Below are 18,070 nucleotides of genomic sequence, written 5' to 3'. Positions count from 1 at the left end.
AACTAATTTTTCTTAAATAATTTTTTGAAAAAAAAGTTTAAAAATAAAATTGGTATGCCATTTTTTAGAAATAACTAATCAACATCTAAAAACAAAATTTCAAAAAAATTCAATGTCCCGTTTTCGAAAATTTGATTTTTCAAAAAAAAATTTTCAAAATTTTTTTAAAAATCCAAAAATTATTTTTTTCAAAATTTTATTTTTGGCTTATATTTAAATTATATAAATGCTTTTGTATAAAAAATTTCGTTGAAATACAATAAGCAGTTTGGCAGAAAATCAGATTTGAAAAAAGCGGTCCTATGGCAGGTACCGTTAATAATGATTTTCCAAAAAAATTTTCTTCATCAAAAGATAGACCTTATTTAAAAACTAACATTTGAATTTTTTTAACAAAATCGTTGGAGCCGTTTTCGAGAAATTAAACTTTTCCGAAATTTTTATATGGCAGGTACCGTTATTTTTGGTCCAAAAAAATTAATTCCAAAAACCCCTCTGGAGAGTCACCAAAAACTGCTACATAGCAAGTTTGAAGGCAATCGGTCCATCCGTTTAGGCTCTAGCTCCTTATACAGACAGACAGACAGACTGACAGACAGACGGACTTCCGGGACCCACTTTTTTGGCATTGTCTATCATCGTAATGTCATGGAAAAATGTTATCTCAACTTTTTTTTTTGTACGAATGCATAACTTGATATACAGGGTGTCCCATAAGTAATGGATCAAACGAAATATGCTGATAGGCCAACTTTAGGGCTCTCAGAATTTGGTAACTTGTTCATCCCAAATCCTTACGGTTTTCGATTTAATGCAGTTTTTGTGAAATTTCGAAAAATCCCGACTTGGCAACAGTATTTTGATTCCTCCGCTCATAATTGATTTTTGTTTTTTACAATTCTTTCACTAAAACATTGAGTAATAATAAGAAATAATTAATTAATCAAAATATTTTTTATTTCATATGCCATTTTGCTGCAAATTAATTAACAGTTGAATGTTTTATAAAAACTCAATTTCTTTCTTTTATTTCAGAGCAACACCCTGAAAAAAATTTGTATGGTGTGGCACTGGTTTATTATTTTGAAAACTTGTCGTGTTATTGCAGTTTTCAAAAATGTATAAAAGTTTCCAAAGTTGAAGATAGAACTGAAGATATTACAATTTAAAAGCAACAAAACAGGGCTTTTCAGAGAAAAATAACAAAGAAAAATAAACACATTTTCTCGACTGTTGTTTGTTTATTTCTTTTTGAAAAAAAAGCCTCGATTTTTGTTTGTTATTTTGCTCTGAAAACGTCTGTTTTTTTGCATTCAAATTAAAATATCTTTCGTTCTAATTTCAACTTTGGAAATTTTTATACATTTTTGAAAACTGCAATAACACAGCAAGTTTTCAAAATAATAAACCAGTGCCACACCATACAAATTTTTTTCAGGGTGTTGCCTGAAATAAAAGAAAGAAATTGAGTTTTTATAAAACATGGAACTGTTAATTAATTTGCAGCAAAATGGCGTATGAAATAAAACATATTTTGATTAATTAATTATTTCTTATTATTAGGCAATGTTTTAGTGAAAGAATTGTATAAAACAAAAATCAATTATGAGCGGAGGAAGCAAAATACTGTTGCCAAGTCGGGATTTTTCGAAATTTCACAAAAACTGCATTAAATCGAAAACCGTAAGGATTTGGGATGAACAAGTTACCAAATTCTGAGAGTCCTCAAGTTGGCCTATCAGCATATTTCGTTTGATCCATTACTTTTGGGACACCCTGTATAGTACCTATATCGCAAGTAAAAACAGAAACTGTAGGTGTTTTTTGTATTTAAAAACCTGTTTGGGAAACCTTTAAGGGCTGAAAAATATCTGGCTTAAACTTATATTTTCTAAACCAGGAATAGACATAGATTTTTAATTTGTTACCATCGTACGGTTATACCCAACAGAAAATAAGCTATTAGGTTTTTTATTAGAAAAATGCATTTCAAAATGCTTCAAAGCTGTCTGGCGGGGCGAAAGCTAAAAAAAAACTTCTGGTACCCACATTTTTGAAATCAGGGGATTTTTTATGATTTTTTGGTGTATCATTTATTCGGTAATACGTAGCAAAACGCCAAAAGTTGATTTTTGACTGCACTTTGGATGCGTCTGGCAGAGGGAGGGCTAAAAAATAGCTGGATAAAAATTATATTTTCTAGACCTGGAATAGACATAGAATATTAATTTGTTACCATCATACGGTTATACCTAACAGAAAATAAGTAATTAGGTTTTTTATTAGAAAAATGCACTTAAAAATGCTTTAAAGCGGTCTGGCGGGGGGAAAGCTGAAAAAGAATCTTTCGGTACCCACAGTTTCGAAATCAGGGGATTTTTTATGATTTTTTGGTGTATCTTTATTCGGTTATACCAAAACGCCAAAAGTTGATTTTTGACTGCACTTTGGATGCGTCTGGCAAGGGAAAGCTGAAAAAGATCACTGCCAGACTTTTTCCGTTGACATACTGTGGTGCATATCTAGATATGTGCACACTCGAATTTCGGTTATATCAAAACTGCCAAAATATGCTGCCGGCTCTCGGTCTATAGTTTACCACTTCCAAAGTCAAGGGCCAAACATTACCAAGTATTTAAATTACAAATTTGATTTCTTTTTATTTAGTAAAAATAATTCAACAAATTTATTACAATCTAACATAATTTACATTGTCATCCCGATACGATCTTTTATTTCATCGTTTGTCTTCGAATCAGCCGAAGTGGCGATACTTTCCACTTTACTTGTGCCTGGTTCTTGGTCGGATAATTTGGCCTTTTCGGCAGCTATACGCTCTGCTCTAATTTGTTCATATTCTTTTAGTTCGGTGAGTTTTAATGTTATGCTTTGGAGTTCTCGTCTTCGCATTCTAAAAATGTAAATACATTTTATTTTTTCAAGATTAAATTATTTTTTTGTTTAGGTAAATTACTTGTTTTTATTTCGTTTATCTGCCGGTGTTTTTTTTTATAAACAAAAAAAGACTTTTATAGGAAACTTGACAATTATGACCTTAGATGTTTTTTTAAATGTCAGAGTTGCTATAAACAGAGGTAAGGTAGTGCATTTTATGGGCGTAAACACAATATTGAATGCGTTCAATTTTGTTGAAAACTGCAAAATTAAAAAAATTGCAAACAAAAGTTGCAATGATGTAACATGGTATAAAAAGAGAAGGTATGAACATTAGAAAAAACTCAGTATCGAGAACTGTCAAAACTTATGGCTACTTAAGGTTTTGACAGCCCAGCCCATTGAAATTGTTGTTGTAAACAAATTTGTCTTGGAAATTGTTGTTGCTTTTGACTTTGTCAAATCGTCGCCTCAATAAAATAATGTCGTAAACATAGCACCCATTCGTTAACGAACGTTTGCCGTAATTCAACTCCTGCTTTTAACTACTTTTTCAATATAGCAAAAGTAGTTCAAAGTAGTTTTAACTACTAATGCCGACTTTTCACGAGTTGGTTTTAGCCGCACGATATGTCGGTCGACTAGGATTTTTCTATGGGGAATGTCACTTTAGTCGCCTGCGACTTACGTTCACACGAGTCGAAAAGCTTCGCCGCACGGCAAAAATTGACTCGTGAAAAGTCCCCATAAGCAGTAGATAAATACTCCCAAAGAAACGCCTAAAATAAAAAAAAGTAGTACAATTCAGCCAAGTGCACTCCGACCTTTAATGCATTGATTAAACTACCTTATCGACATTTTTTCGATTATAGCAACTAAAATTATGTTATCCACTTAAAAGTAAATTTTGTTTGTCAAACATTCATCACAGTCCTCAAGCTGTCACTACGAAATAAAGTTGTAAAAAAACATCTTTGCTGAAATAAATAAATTCACTTATTTCACTTTATTTCTATTAAAATTCACTTAAAACCCTTTAATTGGAAATATAAAATAAAACTACAATCATGCTTTATCTCGAGGATTATTTGGAAAGTAAGTTAAATATTCATTTTTATGCTAAAAACTCGAAAATACAATTTGAGACTCCAGTGGACATTATCACGGCTCCGCTGTCACCAACCCGAGTATTGTTTACACTAAACAAAAAAATGATTATTGTTTATTTTTTTAGTGATTGAACATCTTCCCCAAGAATTAAGAGATCGTTTTACAGAAATGCGTGAACTTGATCTAACTGTTCAAAGTAAGTACTTAACAATTGTTATTTTGTAGAATTTGCAAACTATCATTTTTTACCTCCACTCGCTCATAGATAGCATGGATTCATTAGAAAAAAAAGCACGTACATTCTTTTTACAATGCAAACGAGGCGAATTGCAAAGTAATGCTGCCGAAATTGAATTTCAAAATCTGCGAAAAGAATATTACAAAGTTTTAGAAGATGCTGACGAAAAAGTCGCCATTGCCACACAAATTCACGATCTAGTTGAACGTTATTTGCGTCGATTGGATAGTGAATTATTTAAATTTAAATGTGAACTTGAAGCCGACAATAATGGCATTACGGAAATCCTCGAAAAGAGATCCTTGGAACTCGACGGCTCAAGTTCAATAAGCAGTAGCAATATTGGCAATCAAAAAGAGAATCGTTATTTTGGTTCGATTGCTACAAATAATCACACAGGCAGTTCAACTGCTAGTTTACCGAAAGACAATCGTTTTCGACCGAAACCGGAAAAGCGGCGAGATAGTACGCCAGCTCCGGTGGTCGAAAAACGTCCAAATCTGGGTAATAGTATTTCAACTCCTGCAGCACCAGTTGCTCCGGTTGTTCAGGCAGTCACACCCAATGTCACTCATCATGCAGTGATTCCACCAGCTGCTGCTGGGCCATCAGTTTCGTATAATTTGCAGCATATGGGAGGGGCTGGAAATGCTATTGCTGCGGCAGCAAGTCAGGCGATTGTTGCTACTCAACAAATGCAACAGGGTAGAAGAACTGCCAGCTTGAAAGCGTCGTATGAAGCTATTCATGGAGCTGCTGGTGGGGCAACTCCACATGAATTTTGGATTAATAGAGATATTAATACACCGAGTGGACAGAATACAACTTTACAGACTGTTGATCGTGAATCAAGTGCTAGGAAGCATAAAAAGTAAGTAAATTGGATAATTCTAGTAGGTATATAAAAAAAATAGACTTTTACTTTAGTTTTTCGTAATATGGTGTTCGAACCAATTTGTTGTCAGTTCAGGCGTCCCTCAGGGCAGACATTTAGGTCCAATTTTATTTATTTTGATTGTGAGGGTCATGGAGGTGAAAAATGTCGAGGACCGAATTCTTAAAAAATCAACTTTGTTTTATGATAAAAATTTCACGCTCAAATGTTTGCTTTAGCCATAATTTGTCGGTTGCGGTTCATGAACGGGCAAATCACAAAATTGTATATTTTTCAATTTACTGCAAAACCCCAAAATTATTACTAGTAAAACGTTCCTAGAAATGCTGGTGATCTCTTCAAAACGACTTAAGGGGTCTAAAAATAGTATCAATGTGAATAATGTTTCCTTATATTAAGATAGAAGGTCTTAAATAAATCAAATATAATTTGATTTCTTGGTTCAGAGACAAATTTCTACAAAAAAAAAATGCTTTTTATGCATGTCCGAAATACTTAGGCCAAAAGTACTTTTTTAATGAAGAAATGTAACTTAGATAGGATACTGATATGGATGGATAATTTTATCCAAATAATGCAAAATTATCAGGGGCGGACTGGGAGTCAAAGGGCCTTCCGGGACTTTTAGGAAAAGGGCCACAAAATACTTACATAATTATTTACTTACTCGAAATATTTAAAAATAAAAGTTGATATGCAGAAATTGTTTTTTTATATACAGTGGTCGAAAAATAATTAGAAACAAGCTCTTTTTTTTCAAAATGTATGTATGTTCTTAATATAAATAAAAAATATTAGAAATATTTTTTAACGTCTTTATTGCACCTTCTTTTTCTAAAATATAAGGGGTTGGTCTGTCAGGAATATTTGTTAAGGACGTTTTATCTATTTTTTTGGAACATGTGGCATTTTACGAGGACTGCAACCACATTAACTGACTTATAGAAATTAGTCGGTGATAGTCCTTTTTATTAATTGTACCTACTTTTAATTAATTGACCAAGTTTGGAAAATGTAAATGCTAAAAATCATTTATTTTTTCAAATAAAAGCATTTATTTTTAAAAGTTTTCGTGAATTTATCCAGTGCTTTTGTTTGTCATGTTAAAGCTTCACAAGAAAAAGTTTTTTGAATAATGAACCCTTTAAAATTTCAAAACTTTTAATTACATGTTACAAAAAAAAAAATAATATTTTTAACAGTTACTAACAGTACCTTTTACTGAACCGGTAAATTAGGTACTTCGACAAATTAATTAAATTTTATATCATTTTTTAAATTGATATTAAAATTCTTATAAAATTAAATTAAAAATATTTTTGTGAGTTATCAGGTACATAAAAAGCTTTGATATTCTAAGCAACTTTATCTATGCATTCTATTACGATTTTATAATGTTTTTTGTCCCGGATTTTGCTCCCAGAAATATGGTCACCGACGGTGACTCACCGTAATTATACCACAACTCGTGTTTGCTAAAAATTTGTTAAATATTTTGTATACAAAGGGTGTCCCAAAAGTAATGGATCAAACGAAATATGCTGATAGGCTGACTTTAGGACTCTCAGAATTTGGTAACTTGTTCATCTCAAATTCTTACGGTTTTCGATTTAATGCAGTTTTTGCGTAATTTCGAAAAGTCCCGACTTTGCAACTGTATTTTGCTCCCTCCGCTCATAATAGATTTTTGTTTTTTACAATTCTTTCACTAAAACATTTCTTAATAATAAGAAATAATTAATAAATCAAAATATTTTTTGCTGCAAATCAATTAAGAGTTCAATATTTTTTAAAAACTCAATTTGTTACTTTTATTTCAAAATTTTGTCACCTAAATCTCTAATTAGGGGAGATTAGGTACTGTTGAAGCAAAGGACGGTTGAAACAATACAAGTAGCTCGAGAATCGTTAGTGATACAGTATGACTTATAGCGAATCGAATGTATTTGAAATTTCAATTGTTTGTCAAAAGAGCTTTTTTTTTCGGAAAATGAGAGGAACTATGTGATTGAAGAGCTACCTTACGGAAAGGGTATGAAATATTGTTTCAGTGTATGTATTTGTTTTTAAAACATTGTGAAAATCGAAAGCTTGGTCTTGTTCAAGCTTTTTTAAAATGAAAGAGAGATATACAAACAAGCTACTAGGGGGAAGAAGAAAAAACATCGTGTTTACTTTTTTGTACTTTTTTGACTTTGTGTTTTGATAGTTCAGGCTTAACACAACAAATAAAGTACCTTGGCACCACTTTTTTTATCGAGAGAAAGTAAAATCTGGATAATTATCTGGATTTTTCAAAAATCTATACAGATAAAGTTTTTGTTGTTTTTTGCCTCGAAAGATTCATATAGGGCCCCCAAACAGAATTCGGTAGGCCTCCAAGGATTCATAGGAGGCCCACAAACAGAATTAGGTAGGCCCCTAAAGATCCATAGGAGGCCTTCTATAAACATGATTCTGTGGGCCTCGAAAGATCCATATGGGGCCCCCTGAAAATCCATAGGGGGGCCACAAACAGAATTCGGTAGGCCCCTAAAGATCCATAGGAGGCCTTCATTGACTTAAACGCCATAAACATGATTCTGTGGGCTTCGAAAGATCCATATGGGGCCCCCTGAAAATCCATAAAGGGCCCAGAAACAGAATTCGGTAGGCCCCTAAAGATCCAACGGAGGCCTTCGTTGACTTAAACGCCATAAACATGATTCTGTGGGCTTCGAAAGATCCATATGGGGCCCCCTGAAAATCCATAGGGGGCCCACAAACAGAATTCGGTAGGCCCCTAAAGATCCATAGGAGGCCTTCATTGACTTAAACGCCATAAACATGATTCAGTGGGCCTCGAAATATCCATATGGGGCCCTTTGAAAATCCATAGGGGGGCCACAAACAGAATTCGGTAGGCCCATTAAGATCCACAGGAGGCCTACGTTGACTTAAATGCCGCAAACATAATTCTGTGGGCCTCGAAACATACATAGGGGGCTCACAAGCATAATTCTATAGGCCTCGAAAGATCCATAAGGGGCACAATAGATTTATACTGACTAAAAAGGCCAGAAACCGACTTGAAGCATGACGTGAGTGAATTTAAAAATTGAATTTCAAGTGCTTTTAAAATGTTTTCTTCCCCGAGGGCCTACCGGGAAAAATCCAGAATGCCCGGTGGTCCAGTCCGCCCCTGAAAATTATGTATGTACGACCACATTATTTATTCAGATTCTAAGAGCATTCCAGGAAATGACGTTTTGACCATATTTTATTTTTTTTTGTCACAAAGTAAAACAAAATATTTTTGAGAGTACCTATATTGTAATATCCTCGATTTTTGATCACAATACAACCAAAAAAATAAAATTTTAATCTAAATATATCCCAAAACAAGCGTTCCCGGAATGACGGTTAATTGATGTACGCTACTTATAAATGAAACTAAAACTAACTTATAACATACATTTAATATATTTGTCCATACAAATAGGTGTGGAATGATAAATCTATATAATATCATCTTAAAAAACTGCTTTCAGCACCATTTGTACGTTAGATGAATAAAATATTCAGCCATATTCTGCTATTTGATTCACGTGAAAGTCTAAAATAAGAAGCTTTTTTTAATGGCACAAGTTGCTAAATAAAACTTAACAAACAAAAGGTGGTTAAAATTAAATTTAGACATTTTTTTTCTTTAGAATTTCTAAAACAGACGGAAGCAACACTTTGCTATCGAAATTAGAAGTTTTTGACTTAAATGCGTTTTGAAGTCATTTGAATATCAGTTTTTGAGTAATAGACATGTCCGGGAACGCTGTTTTTGAGTATATCAGATGAAATAAAAAAGAAATGAAAACTTTTCTAACCAAAACATATTCCTAGATGCTTGCCTATTTTTTTAATTGGTAAATTCGAAAAAAAAAACTGTAGTTAAATGTTATTTTGATTTAAAAAAATGCCTGGACATCAAGTTTTCACCTCCATGATTTTGACCTTTATAGTGTAGAATTTCGTAAAAATGTGTTCGAACCAATTTGTTGTCGGTTGTTTTCATAAACGTCGGAAATCTGCGTTAGTACTATCGTCAATGAACTATGAACATACCAATTCTGCAGAATGTTTGCAGGCCTGAGTAAGTACAAATTTCAGCAATCACTGAGTGTTCATAAACGTCAGAAAAAAAAAATATTTCTGTATATTGGTTTTTGATCATATATATTTAACTTTTGATAATTTATAATTGGGCTTGATGATCATCAAGCCCAATTATAAATTATCAAAAAATATTTCTTTTTTTAGTTCCCGAAAATATTGTTTTTTATAGCTGCGTTCCTTTGGAAATATTTATCTACTTAGTAATTAAAGCTGCTTTGAACTACTTTTTCAGTATAGCAAAATTAGTTCAAAGTAGTTTTAAGTACTAAGCAGTAGATAAATATTTCCAAAGGAAAGCAGCTAATAACACACATGTTACATTAGGGTGGCTCAAAAAAATACATACTTTTTTCTACTTTTAATAGTGGAATTAAAAAAAACATGTGGTTTACATTAGAAATAAATTACCTATCGATAAATAAAACCATTTTCAATTAGGGTGTTCAAAAAAGGTTTTTTTTTTTGCGTTTGAAAAAAAAAAAAAAAAAAAAAATGAGTATTAGTGCACAGAAAGTTTACTAAGTGCGTTTTTTGATATAGTATTATTAAATTTCTTTAAAATTAATTAAATCGATTTTGGTTGAATTCCAAGAGTAAATGTAAAATATGTATGTATAGCATTTTTCTGAACCCACTAATGCGAAAATATCCAATAATACGTTAGGTTTATTTCATAAACGAAGTTTTACAAACATTCTTTGTAGTGAAAATCAGTTTTTTTTTGTCAATAATATAATTTAAAAAAAAATTGAACCACCCTAATGGCAAATTTTTCAAAAATTCAAAATAATATACACGTCGACTTTTTTAGAATTTCACTAGCAACTGTAGAAGATAACTTTTTTTAGAGCCACCCTAATACGAAAAAATTCAATTTAAACTCATTATCTCAAAACACAATTTATAAATTTTCTGTTTTATTAAAATCCAAAATTTTCGAAAAATGAAAAAAAGAAACAATTTTTTCACCACCGTTATTAATATGTTTGCTTCCAATTTTTGTTTCACAATATTTACTTTATTAACAATAAAAACATCGAATCAAGAGCCAAATAAATTTCTTCTTGAGTTCTGCAGCCAACAAATTTTGGCTGGGCAATCTGCCCGATGTTGACGACATAATGACGTTTTTGAACAGCAGCAACTGCAGTTCGACTAAGTTAGTACGATTGCAATTCTGCATTTATGAACACGCCTAACGCAGGTCTAAGTTAGGCAGACGTTTATAAAAACACTCGTCAATTCAGGCGTCCCTCAGGACAGCCATTTAGGTCCAATTTTATTTTTATTTATAAAATTTATTTATGCTGATGACATTAAGCTATTCAAAAGTTAGTATTAAATGTACTTCTGACTGTTTACTGTTACAAAAAGACTTAACTTTATTAAGGGAATGGTGCAATAAAATTGGTCTTGTTCTTAATGTCGACAAGTGTAAAACAAAGTAAAGTCCACGTCTTTTCAGACTTAGGAGTTATTCTTGATCCTGAGCTAACATTTAAAGATCATTTAAAACTACATTATCAAAAAAGCTAATAGAATCCTAGAATTTATAAAGAGATTTGGTCGCGATTGCAGCGATCCTTATGTTCTGCCTTAAGCTGCCATTTTTTATAAGACCAATACAATACTCGAATATAACTGTGTAGTGCAGGTCACCTTCCTATGCCACTCATATAACAAGATTTGAAGTCTGTTAAATTTCAGTTATAGTCGCACAAGTATAAGACTACGCCAACCATTGTGCCTTATTCTTAGTAGTTTGAACTATGATGCATATAGCCCCCTCAATCAATTGACAACAATATTCAATAATTTTTATCGAGTCTCTAAATGACAATTTTAAATGCACTAAATTCAAAACTATGTTTTTCAATAGCTTAGAGTTATTAACTTAGATTTTAAGTATTATGTATAAATATTATTCACGTTAGTATTAAACGAATTGAAATAAGTAAGTAATTGGATTTTTTTGTATTCTTTTTTGCAGAAAATCCTCATCTCATTTACCCCAACATACACCAGCAACACCAACTTCAATTCCATCCTCATCATCCTCAATCAGTTCACATGCTGAATCATCCACATCCAGCATTGCAGAGGTGGTTCCTACACCAGCTGCTGTTAGCGCTGCTGCCACAACATCTGCCGCAGCTGCTGCTGCTGTTCAGCGAAATAGTACCCCTGCTGCAGAGAATAATAGTCTGGTTGTGGAACAGACTGCCGAAGGCGAATGGTCCTATGATCCTAATGAACCCCGCTACTGCATTTGCAATCAAGTGTCATATGGTGACATGGTTGCTTGCGATAATGATGCGGTAAGTTCTAAAATGTTTTATTCTTTAGTCATCAACTTCTAATTGTGGTTTCTAATTACAGTGCCCATTCGAGTGGTTCCATTATCCTTGTGTTGGAATAACACAACCACCCAAAGGCAAATGGTACTGTCCAAAGTGTACCGCATCAATGCGCCGACGAGGCAATCGCAAAAACTAAATTCTATTACTTTCATTTCCATGAAATCTTTTTTTTTTTTCTGGAAATGTCTCGATTTAAGCATGAAAATTAATAAATGAGTCTTACAATTTCATGGCCTCGGAATTGAAGTGTTTATACTTTATAGTTTTTTTTATAGTCTTATATAATTGAAGTCTTAGGCCACAAAAGTCTACTATCGACCAAATATTTACAACCTAAGAACATCAAATCGACACCCCGCTACCTATTAATTGATTTCAAGTAACCGAATCTGCATGGTGCAGCTCATCATCTTCCATTGATTTATCAATTCTGTTGTATTTGCTCTTATTAATAGGGCACATGCCGTTTGTGATCAAAACCATATCCAAGATGAATTGAAAAGGGTAGATACAGCACTAATTTAAAATTTATATGGTTCCAAGCAACGGTTTTGGATACAAAAACCAACACAAGACGTTCAAAACCAAAATGAAAAACTGGCATTTCTTGCACATAGAAAGTTTTTTCGAAGGAATTGGAAGAATTTTATCCATTTGTGGAATTAAGTCGATTTTCAAACCACCACGACAAATTTTAAGGTAAAATACATTCAGGGAAAAAAAATAATTATTTTGTAACTATTTGCATAACTTTGAAAATAGTTAAAAATTACTATTTTTTTTCTCTGTGTGTATGTATAAAGTACCCCTACAAAATCCAGGAGTATAATCTGTTCCATGTAGCTGCGGCTTGCAATATATTGGAAAGACAAAACGACCTATATCGACACGCCTTAGTGAACACATCAAAGCGATCCAAAAGAATGAAGTTGACTCTAACAGCTCGATTCTCCTCCACAAGTCACAACTTGTAAGAGTCACAAAAACTCTTAAAGTTGTGATCTCCTTTAGAGCAGGTCACATTTCACAACAACTTTATGTGACTCACAAGTTATGACTGTTGGGGAGAATCGGGTTATAAATCTACCATTTGTGACCCTTTGGCCTACAATAATGATCACCATTTGATCAATCGAAATCCATTTATACGGAAAGATATTATGTGGCAAGATTGGTTTGTGAGACAATTGAAATTAAAAAGAGCAAACATTTCAATAAAGAACAAAGTGTAAATTTATTCGGAGCATAAGGCCGTGTGTGAATTGCGTTAAATACTTAATCTATGTAAAATTTTTTACACTATTGAGGTTAATAAAAAAAATTTCAGCTGTATGGATTATTGTTTAAAATTTTGTCTGCTTTTTTTCTGCCATGATATTCCTTTTTAATAAAAAAAAAAACAAAACCATCTGCAAAAAAATTTTACTCAAATTTAACCAGGTCCCAGAGTCAAATACATTTTTAACAGCTGAAAATTTTGTATTCACCTCAATAGTGTCAAAAATTTTACACGGTGTTAACTATTTAACGCAATTCACCCACGGCCTAAGATCCACATATCAACCAGTTGCCTTAAAAGTTGGTGTGTTTAATTCTCTTTTCAAAATGGTATAACATTGTTGGGAATATTTCATAAATAACCGAGATAAAATTTTTTTTCTTAAGAAATCCGACTTTTTTTAGGTAATTTTTCCATATTATTTAAGTTTTTGTATTCTGAAAGGTTCTGAAAGGGTACAAAACTTATTATTCAAGTGGAATAATAATAATAATATGGAAAAATTACCTCATAAAAAAGTCGGATTTCTTAAAAAAAAAATGTTATCTCGGTTATTTATGAAATATTCCCAACAATGTTATACCACACACCAACTTTTAGGGCAACTTGCCGAAACATCGTAGTGCATTTTTTTACACTACGGCTCATTGAATTAGACTCATGTAAATTTTTTTAGTTCTAAGTTGGGTAAAAAAGTAATATTTTCTTTAAATCTGATGCAGCTAAGTTAAAATTAAATTCAAGCAATTTTTTTTTTTCCTTAGAATTTCTAAGATAGCGGGACACATCGTTTTGCTTTCGAAAAGTTGAGATTTTTCAAAGCCTGTTTGACGTGATTAAGGAATGAAATCTTTCGATTAACGTGAATCGAATAGCAGAATAGGGCTGATAAAATAATTTAGTGCGCGATATAAACGTATTTTTAGTTTTTTAAACTATTATTTTATTTTTTACTTTTTAGAAAGTAGGTTCATTTCTGCAAAACCTTCATTTTTGCATCCATACTTCATACCTATACCATATAGACTTAAATTGATTTGGGATGTTTCAACCCTCCAATGTTTCAAAGTTTTAGTTTTATACAATAACACTGGTCAACAAAATTGGTTTTTGAACTACTGAACACGAATCTGAAGTCAGAAAAATTTGATTGGCCTCCGTTTTTGAAAATTTACTCTTATAAAATGTAAAAAAAAGTCATTTTGGCTGTTTTCGAGGTTATGTTTTTATGTGCGGTAATTCATTATAAACAAATTTGTAACCGTGATTATAAAAATAGACTTTTTTCTTCCTAAAATTGTTGCAACCTTCCCGATATCTCTTTTATTACTCGAGATCTTAAAATGCAGTATTGTTCTACATATCTAGCAGTTTAAAAATATATAGGTTAGACCTGTTGTCTAGTGCAAATTTTTTAAGTTTGTTTGAAAAAATAGAGTTCCATAATTATACAATTAAATTTTTTTTTTAGAATACTATAAATACCTTGATTATCAATATTCATACCAAAAACATTAGAAAGACCACTTTTTGTTTATAAAAATCCCAAAAAAATCGTGTTTACCCACATAGTGCATATTGATGGTATCGCGAACTGGGTTGACCAATTTAAAGACAGACTTCACTAAAAAGTAGCCTGATTATCTACATAAGCTTAATCGTCGAGGGCAAAATTAAGAAATTTGATTTGTGGAAACGTTTTAGGTTAAAATACCGAACTGTGAAAAGTATATTTTGGTTCTTGTGGCAAAAACTTTGTTGATCAGTGTATTTTGAAGTAAGCTAAAATTGGTTTGGGATGTTTCAACCCCCTAATGCAACTCCCCAGGGTCCGGACCACCAAAATATTGTGTTGTCACCCAAACTACATATATGTGCAAAGTTTTAGTTCGATACGATAATTGGAATTGGGTCAAAACTTATTTCCAAGATTTTATTACATTATTGTTAGTTAGTTTGTCAAAGAAAAAAGAAAAGAAAACAATTGCATTTAAATCACATTTTATTTGGAAGCCCATGTTCAACGCCCGCTCTGTACAAAGTTCCCCATACAAAAATATATACAATCCATCATTTAAGCTAAATTTATACATTAACGCCCACTTTGGTCACGTTATCTTAAATTCTTAAGAATTATCATGTATCACTTGTGATGCATACACATCATAGCCCAAACTAATTATATTATCATAAAACACTCGATACTTGGTCGGCAGCCAATAGAAGTTAACAAACTGTGCTGGCGGCCATATCGCCCATTCAGCTGCATACAACTTCCATGCTTTTTCCTTCATCTCCTCCAACACTTGTTGTCTCGTCTTTTGTTCGAGAATGCCAAGTGTTACAAAAAACGCTGATATATAAACTGGCGAACAAATAAATTGATCTAAGGCAATCTTTTGAATTACAGTTCGTAATCCACGTCCGGGCATACGTCGATCCAAGTATTTATACCAAAAATGGCATATTACTCCGACACTAACCCCAGATAAACCCATATTCATGGTTCGTCGTCGATCCCATTTGTCCAATTCACCAGAGTACTTTTCGTATTGTTGTTCAAGGAAGTCACCAGTTGAGGAGAGGCTTAGGGAGATTGTTACATTTGTTACAAGTAGATATTTGTCGCTGAAGGCAGTACGGTGGAAAGATTTTAGTTTTTTAACTGGTGCCGTTTGGGATATGGTTCGCAAGGCTGATCTTATCGCAATCATTTTTTTTTATTGTTATGATATGAAGATTAGAAGAAGAAAAACACTTGAACAAAGATAGTACGCAGGTGAATTGTATTATAATTAATGAGGACACAACATAAATCTTTATATATTCGTCATCGCTAAATGGATGTTATAAAACGACTGTGCTTCGTAATAATTCACACAAAAAAGAGATGATTTTTGTTGAGAACGAAAGTGTTTATTTTCGTTTCGCAAAGAACATTTGTGTTATTTCGGCACGTGCTGTTTTGAAATGTCAAAAAATTGACAAATCGATGGTGGTTCTGTCTTCTGAGACAGGGTGGTTAGAATTTTTAATTTTCAGGTATTCTCAAACTGTTTTTGTTTTTATTTTTTAAGCCTGGTACGCTGCTCGCGCTAAATTTTAGCTGAGATAAAATTCCCATACAAGTTATCGATAACTTGTATGGGATCCATTTTATCTCGGCTAAAAATTTTCGATAATTTGTATGGGAGCTAAAATTTAGCGCGAGCAGCGTACCAGGCTTGAATCGAAACTTAAGCATTTAATTACAACATAAATCCTTATGTGACAGTTTACGCCGAAGTTAAAATAGAGCCTAAAAGTTTATGTTCAACATGAATTATTTAAGGTTCGTTTCAGCTAATGGCCCTTAAAGAAAAAAAGAAAAACGTTAAGAAAAACTCAACGTAATAATTTAAATGAGGTAAGAGCTCAAACTAATAAGTCGTTTTGGCTCAAACTTTTTGTTTATTTTTGATTCCAAGGAGGGGAAATTGGAATTTTTTAACGGCACCAACTAGAGATGCTGCAAATAATGATTCGGTCGAATACCGAACATTCGACCACGCTTATATGTACATTCACTTACTATTAGGCTATTATTACTATAATTCACCAAAGCTTATCATTAGTAAATTTGATTTTCTACGAGCCTTACCAATAATCAAATTAAAGGTTCACTTAAATATTTAACTGAATTATACATATTTCTCTCAACCAATATAAACAATTTAATACTCAGATTAAAGGCTAAAGCTCGGCTAAATTTAATACTTGAGTTTCATAACCATAAAATTTAACCGAGCATTAGCTTTTAACCTGAGTTGTTTTTATACGCTAGCCCAAAAAGTTTAAGGAACAAAGGAAAATTCGTGATAGCTCGAAAACAAGTACCAATTCGATTTGATTTTTTCTACTAAGATAGATTTTTAGAAAAAAAAAATTTCAAAATCGTTGGAACCTTATAAATTAAAAAAAAAAAATACAAAAATAAAATTGGTATGCAATTTTGTAGAAATTACTAATCCAAAAACTATTATTTTCCCAAATTTTCTTTCTGTTTTATATCTAAACTATATAAATGCTTTTGTATAAAAAATTCGTTGAAATTAAATTGGTAGTTTGGCACGGTTCTACGGTAGGTTAATAATAATTTTAAAAAATGTCCATGATTGCCCAAAAACTATTATATAATTTTTTTAAACAAAATCACTGGTACCGTTTTCGAGAAAATTAAACATTTCCTAAATTGGTTTATCACAGGTATCGTTATTTTTGATAAAAAAAAATTAGTTCTAAAAACCCCTATTGAGATTCTGCAAAAAAATGCTACATACCAAGTTTGATGTTACTCGGTAGATCCATTTAGCTGTTCCTTTGGGAGGTGGCAAAGTACTACTAATAGTTAACTAGCGATTTTCAATGGAACGCACTTTCAACGAATTCAATACAAATCGTATCCACTCGGGAAGAAGAGCATGAGTAGGTAGATGATAGTACTAGATTAAACAAAAAATCTACTATTAGCAGACTACCACCTCCAGTGGAACAGGGCTATAGTAATCCCATGTCTGATTGTTATCTCAACTTTTTTTTTGTACGAATGCATAGCTTGACTATATCATGACAAAATAAAAAGCATGTAAAAGCTACATTCTTCTAGTTTTAGAATCTTAGAACCAAATATGTATTTTATTTCAAATGGTGAAATAAAAAAATCATTGGAACTATCCCAAAACCACATTTTCTTGCATTTGCGATCAAAATATGCCCTTTTACCTTTTGAGTTTATTTGAACATTTTATTTATAAATATCGTTTAAATTTTAGATAACAAAAATGTTTTAATTAAAAATAAAGAAAAGTATCCAAAAATGGTACGAAAAGATTTTTTTTTCAAAATTTAACATTTTATAAAAACTTTTAATTTTTATTTGCAGTTGCAAATTTGAACAAAGCCGTATATCCAGAGTCCTTGTTCGCAAACATAAATCAGTTTAAGCAAATAAACGAGGTTGTTTCGTATTGTATTAAAATACTTTAAAATAATGTGAAATATGGCCATATTGTATGAACTTGATCCCTACCTACTCTTGCATTATGCGGTTTAAGAAAATAGTAAGTATATGCCACAGTGCATGTGGAAAACATTCAAACAATGTG

The 18,070-nt window shown here is 32.1% G+C and overlaps 2 protein-coding genes across 2 annotated transcripts; one reads left to right on the top strand and one right to left on the bottom strand.

The window, feature by feature from the left end:
- The first annotated feature begins 3,821 nt into the window (after nt 1-3,821).
- On the top strand, nt 3,822-11,888 carry LOC129910065 (inhibitor of growth protein 3). The gene is made up of 5 exons (XM_055987313.1): nt 3,822-3,990; nt 4,130-4,201; nt 4,271-5,114; nt 11,278-11,605; nt 11,667-11,888. Exons 1-5 carry the CDS (start codon nt 3,963-3,965, stop codon nt 11,781-11,783), a joined length of 1,389 nt encoding a protein of 462 aa, XP_055843288.1. The 5' UTR covers nt 3,822-3,962; the 3' UTR covers nt 11,784-11,888.
- Nucleotides 11,889-14,910: 3,022 nt separating this feature from the next.
- LOC129910077 (mpv17-like protein 2) lies at nt 14,911-15,889 on the bottom strand. The gene has a single exon (XM_055987331.1). It carries the CDS (start codon nt 15,638-15,640, stop codon nt 15,053-15,055), a length of 588 nt encoding a protein of 195 aa, XP_055843306.1. The 5' UTR covers nt 15,641-15,889; the 3' UTR covers nt 14,911-15,052.
- Between the last annotated feature and the right edge of the window lie 2,181 nt (nt 15,890-18,070).

This window comes from Episyrphus balteatus, chromosome 2 (genome assembly GCF_945859705.1).
Source record: "Episyrphus balteatus chromosome 2, idEpiBalt1.1, whole genome shotgun sequence".
Lineage (NCBI taxonomy): Eukaryota > Metazoa > Arthropoda > Insecta > Diptera > Syrphidae > Episyrphus > Episyrphus balteatus.
Note: the sequence above shows the minus strand (reverse complement) of the source record. Positions and strands in the feature narration are given on the sequence as shown.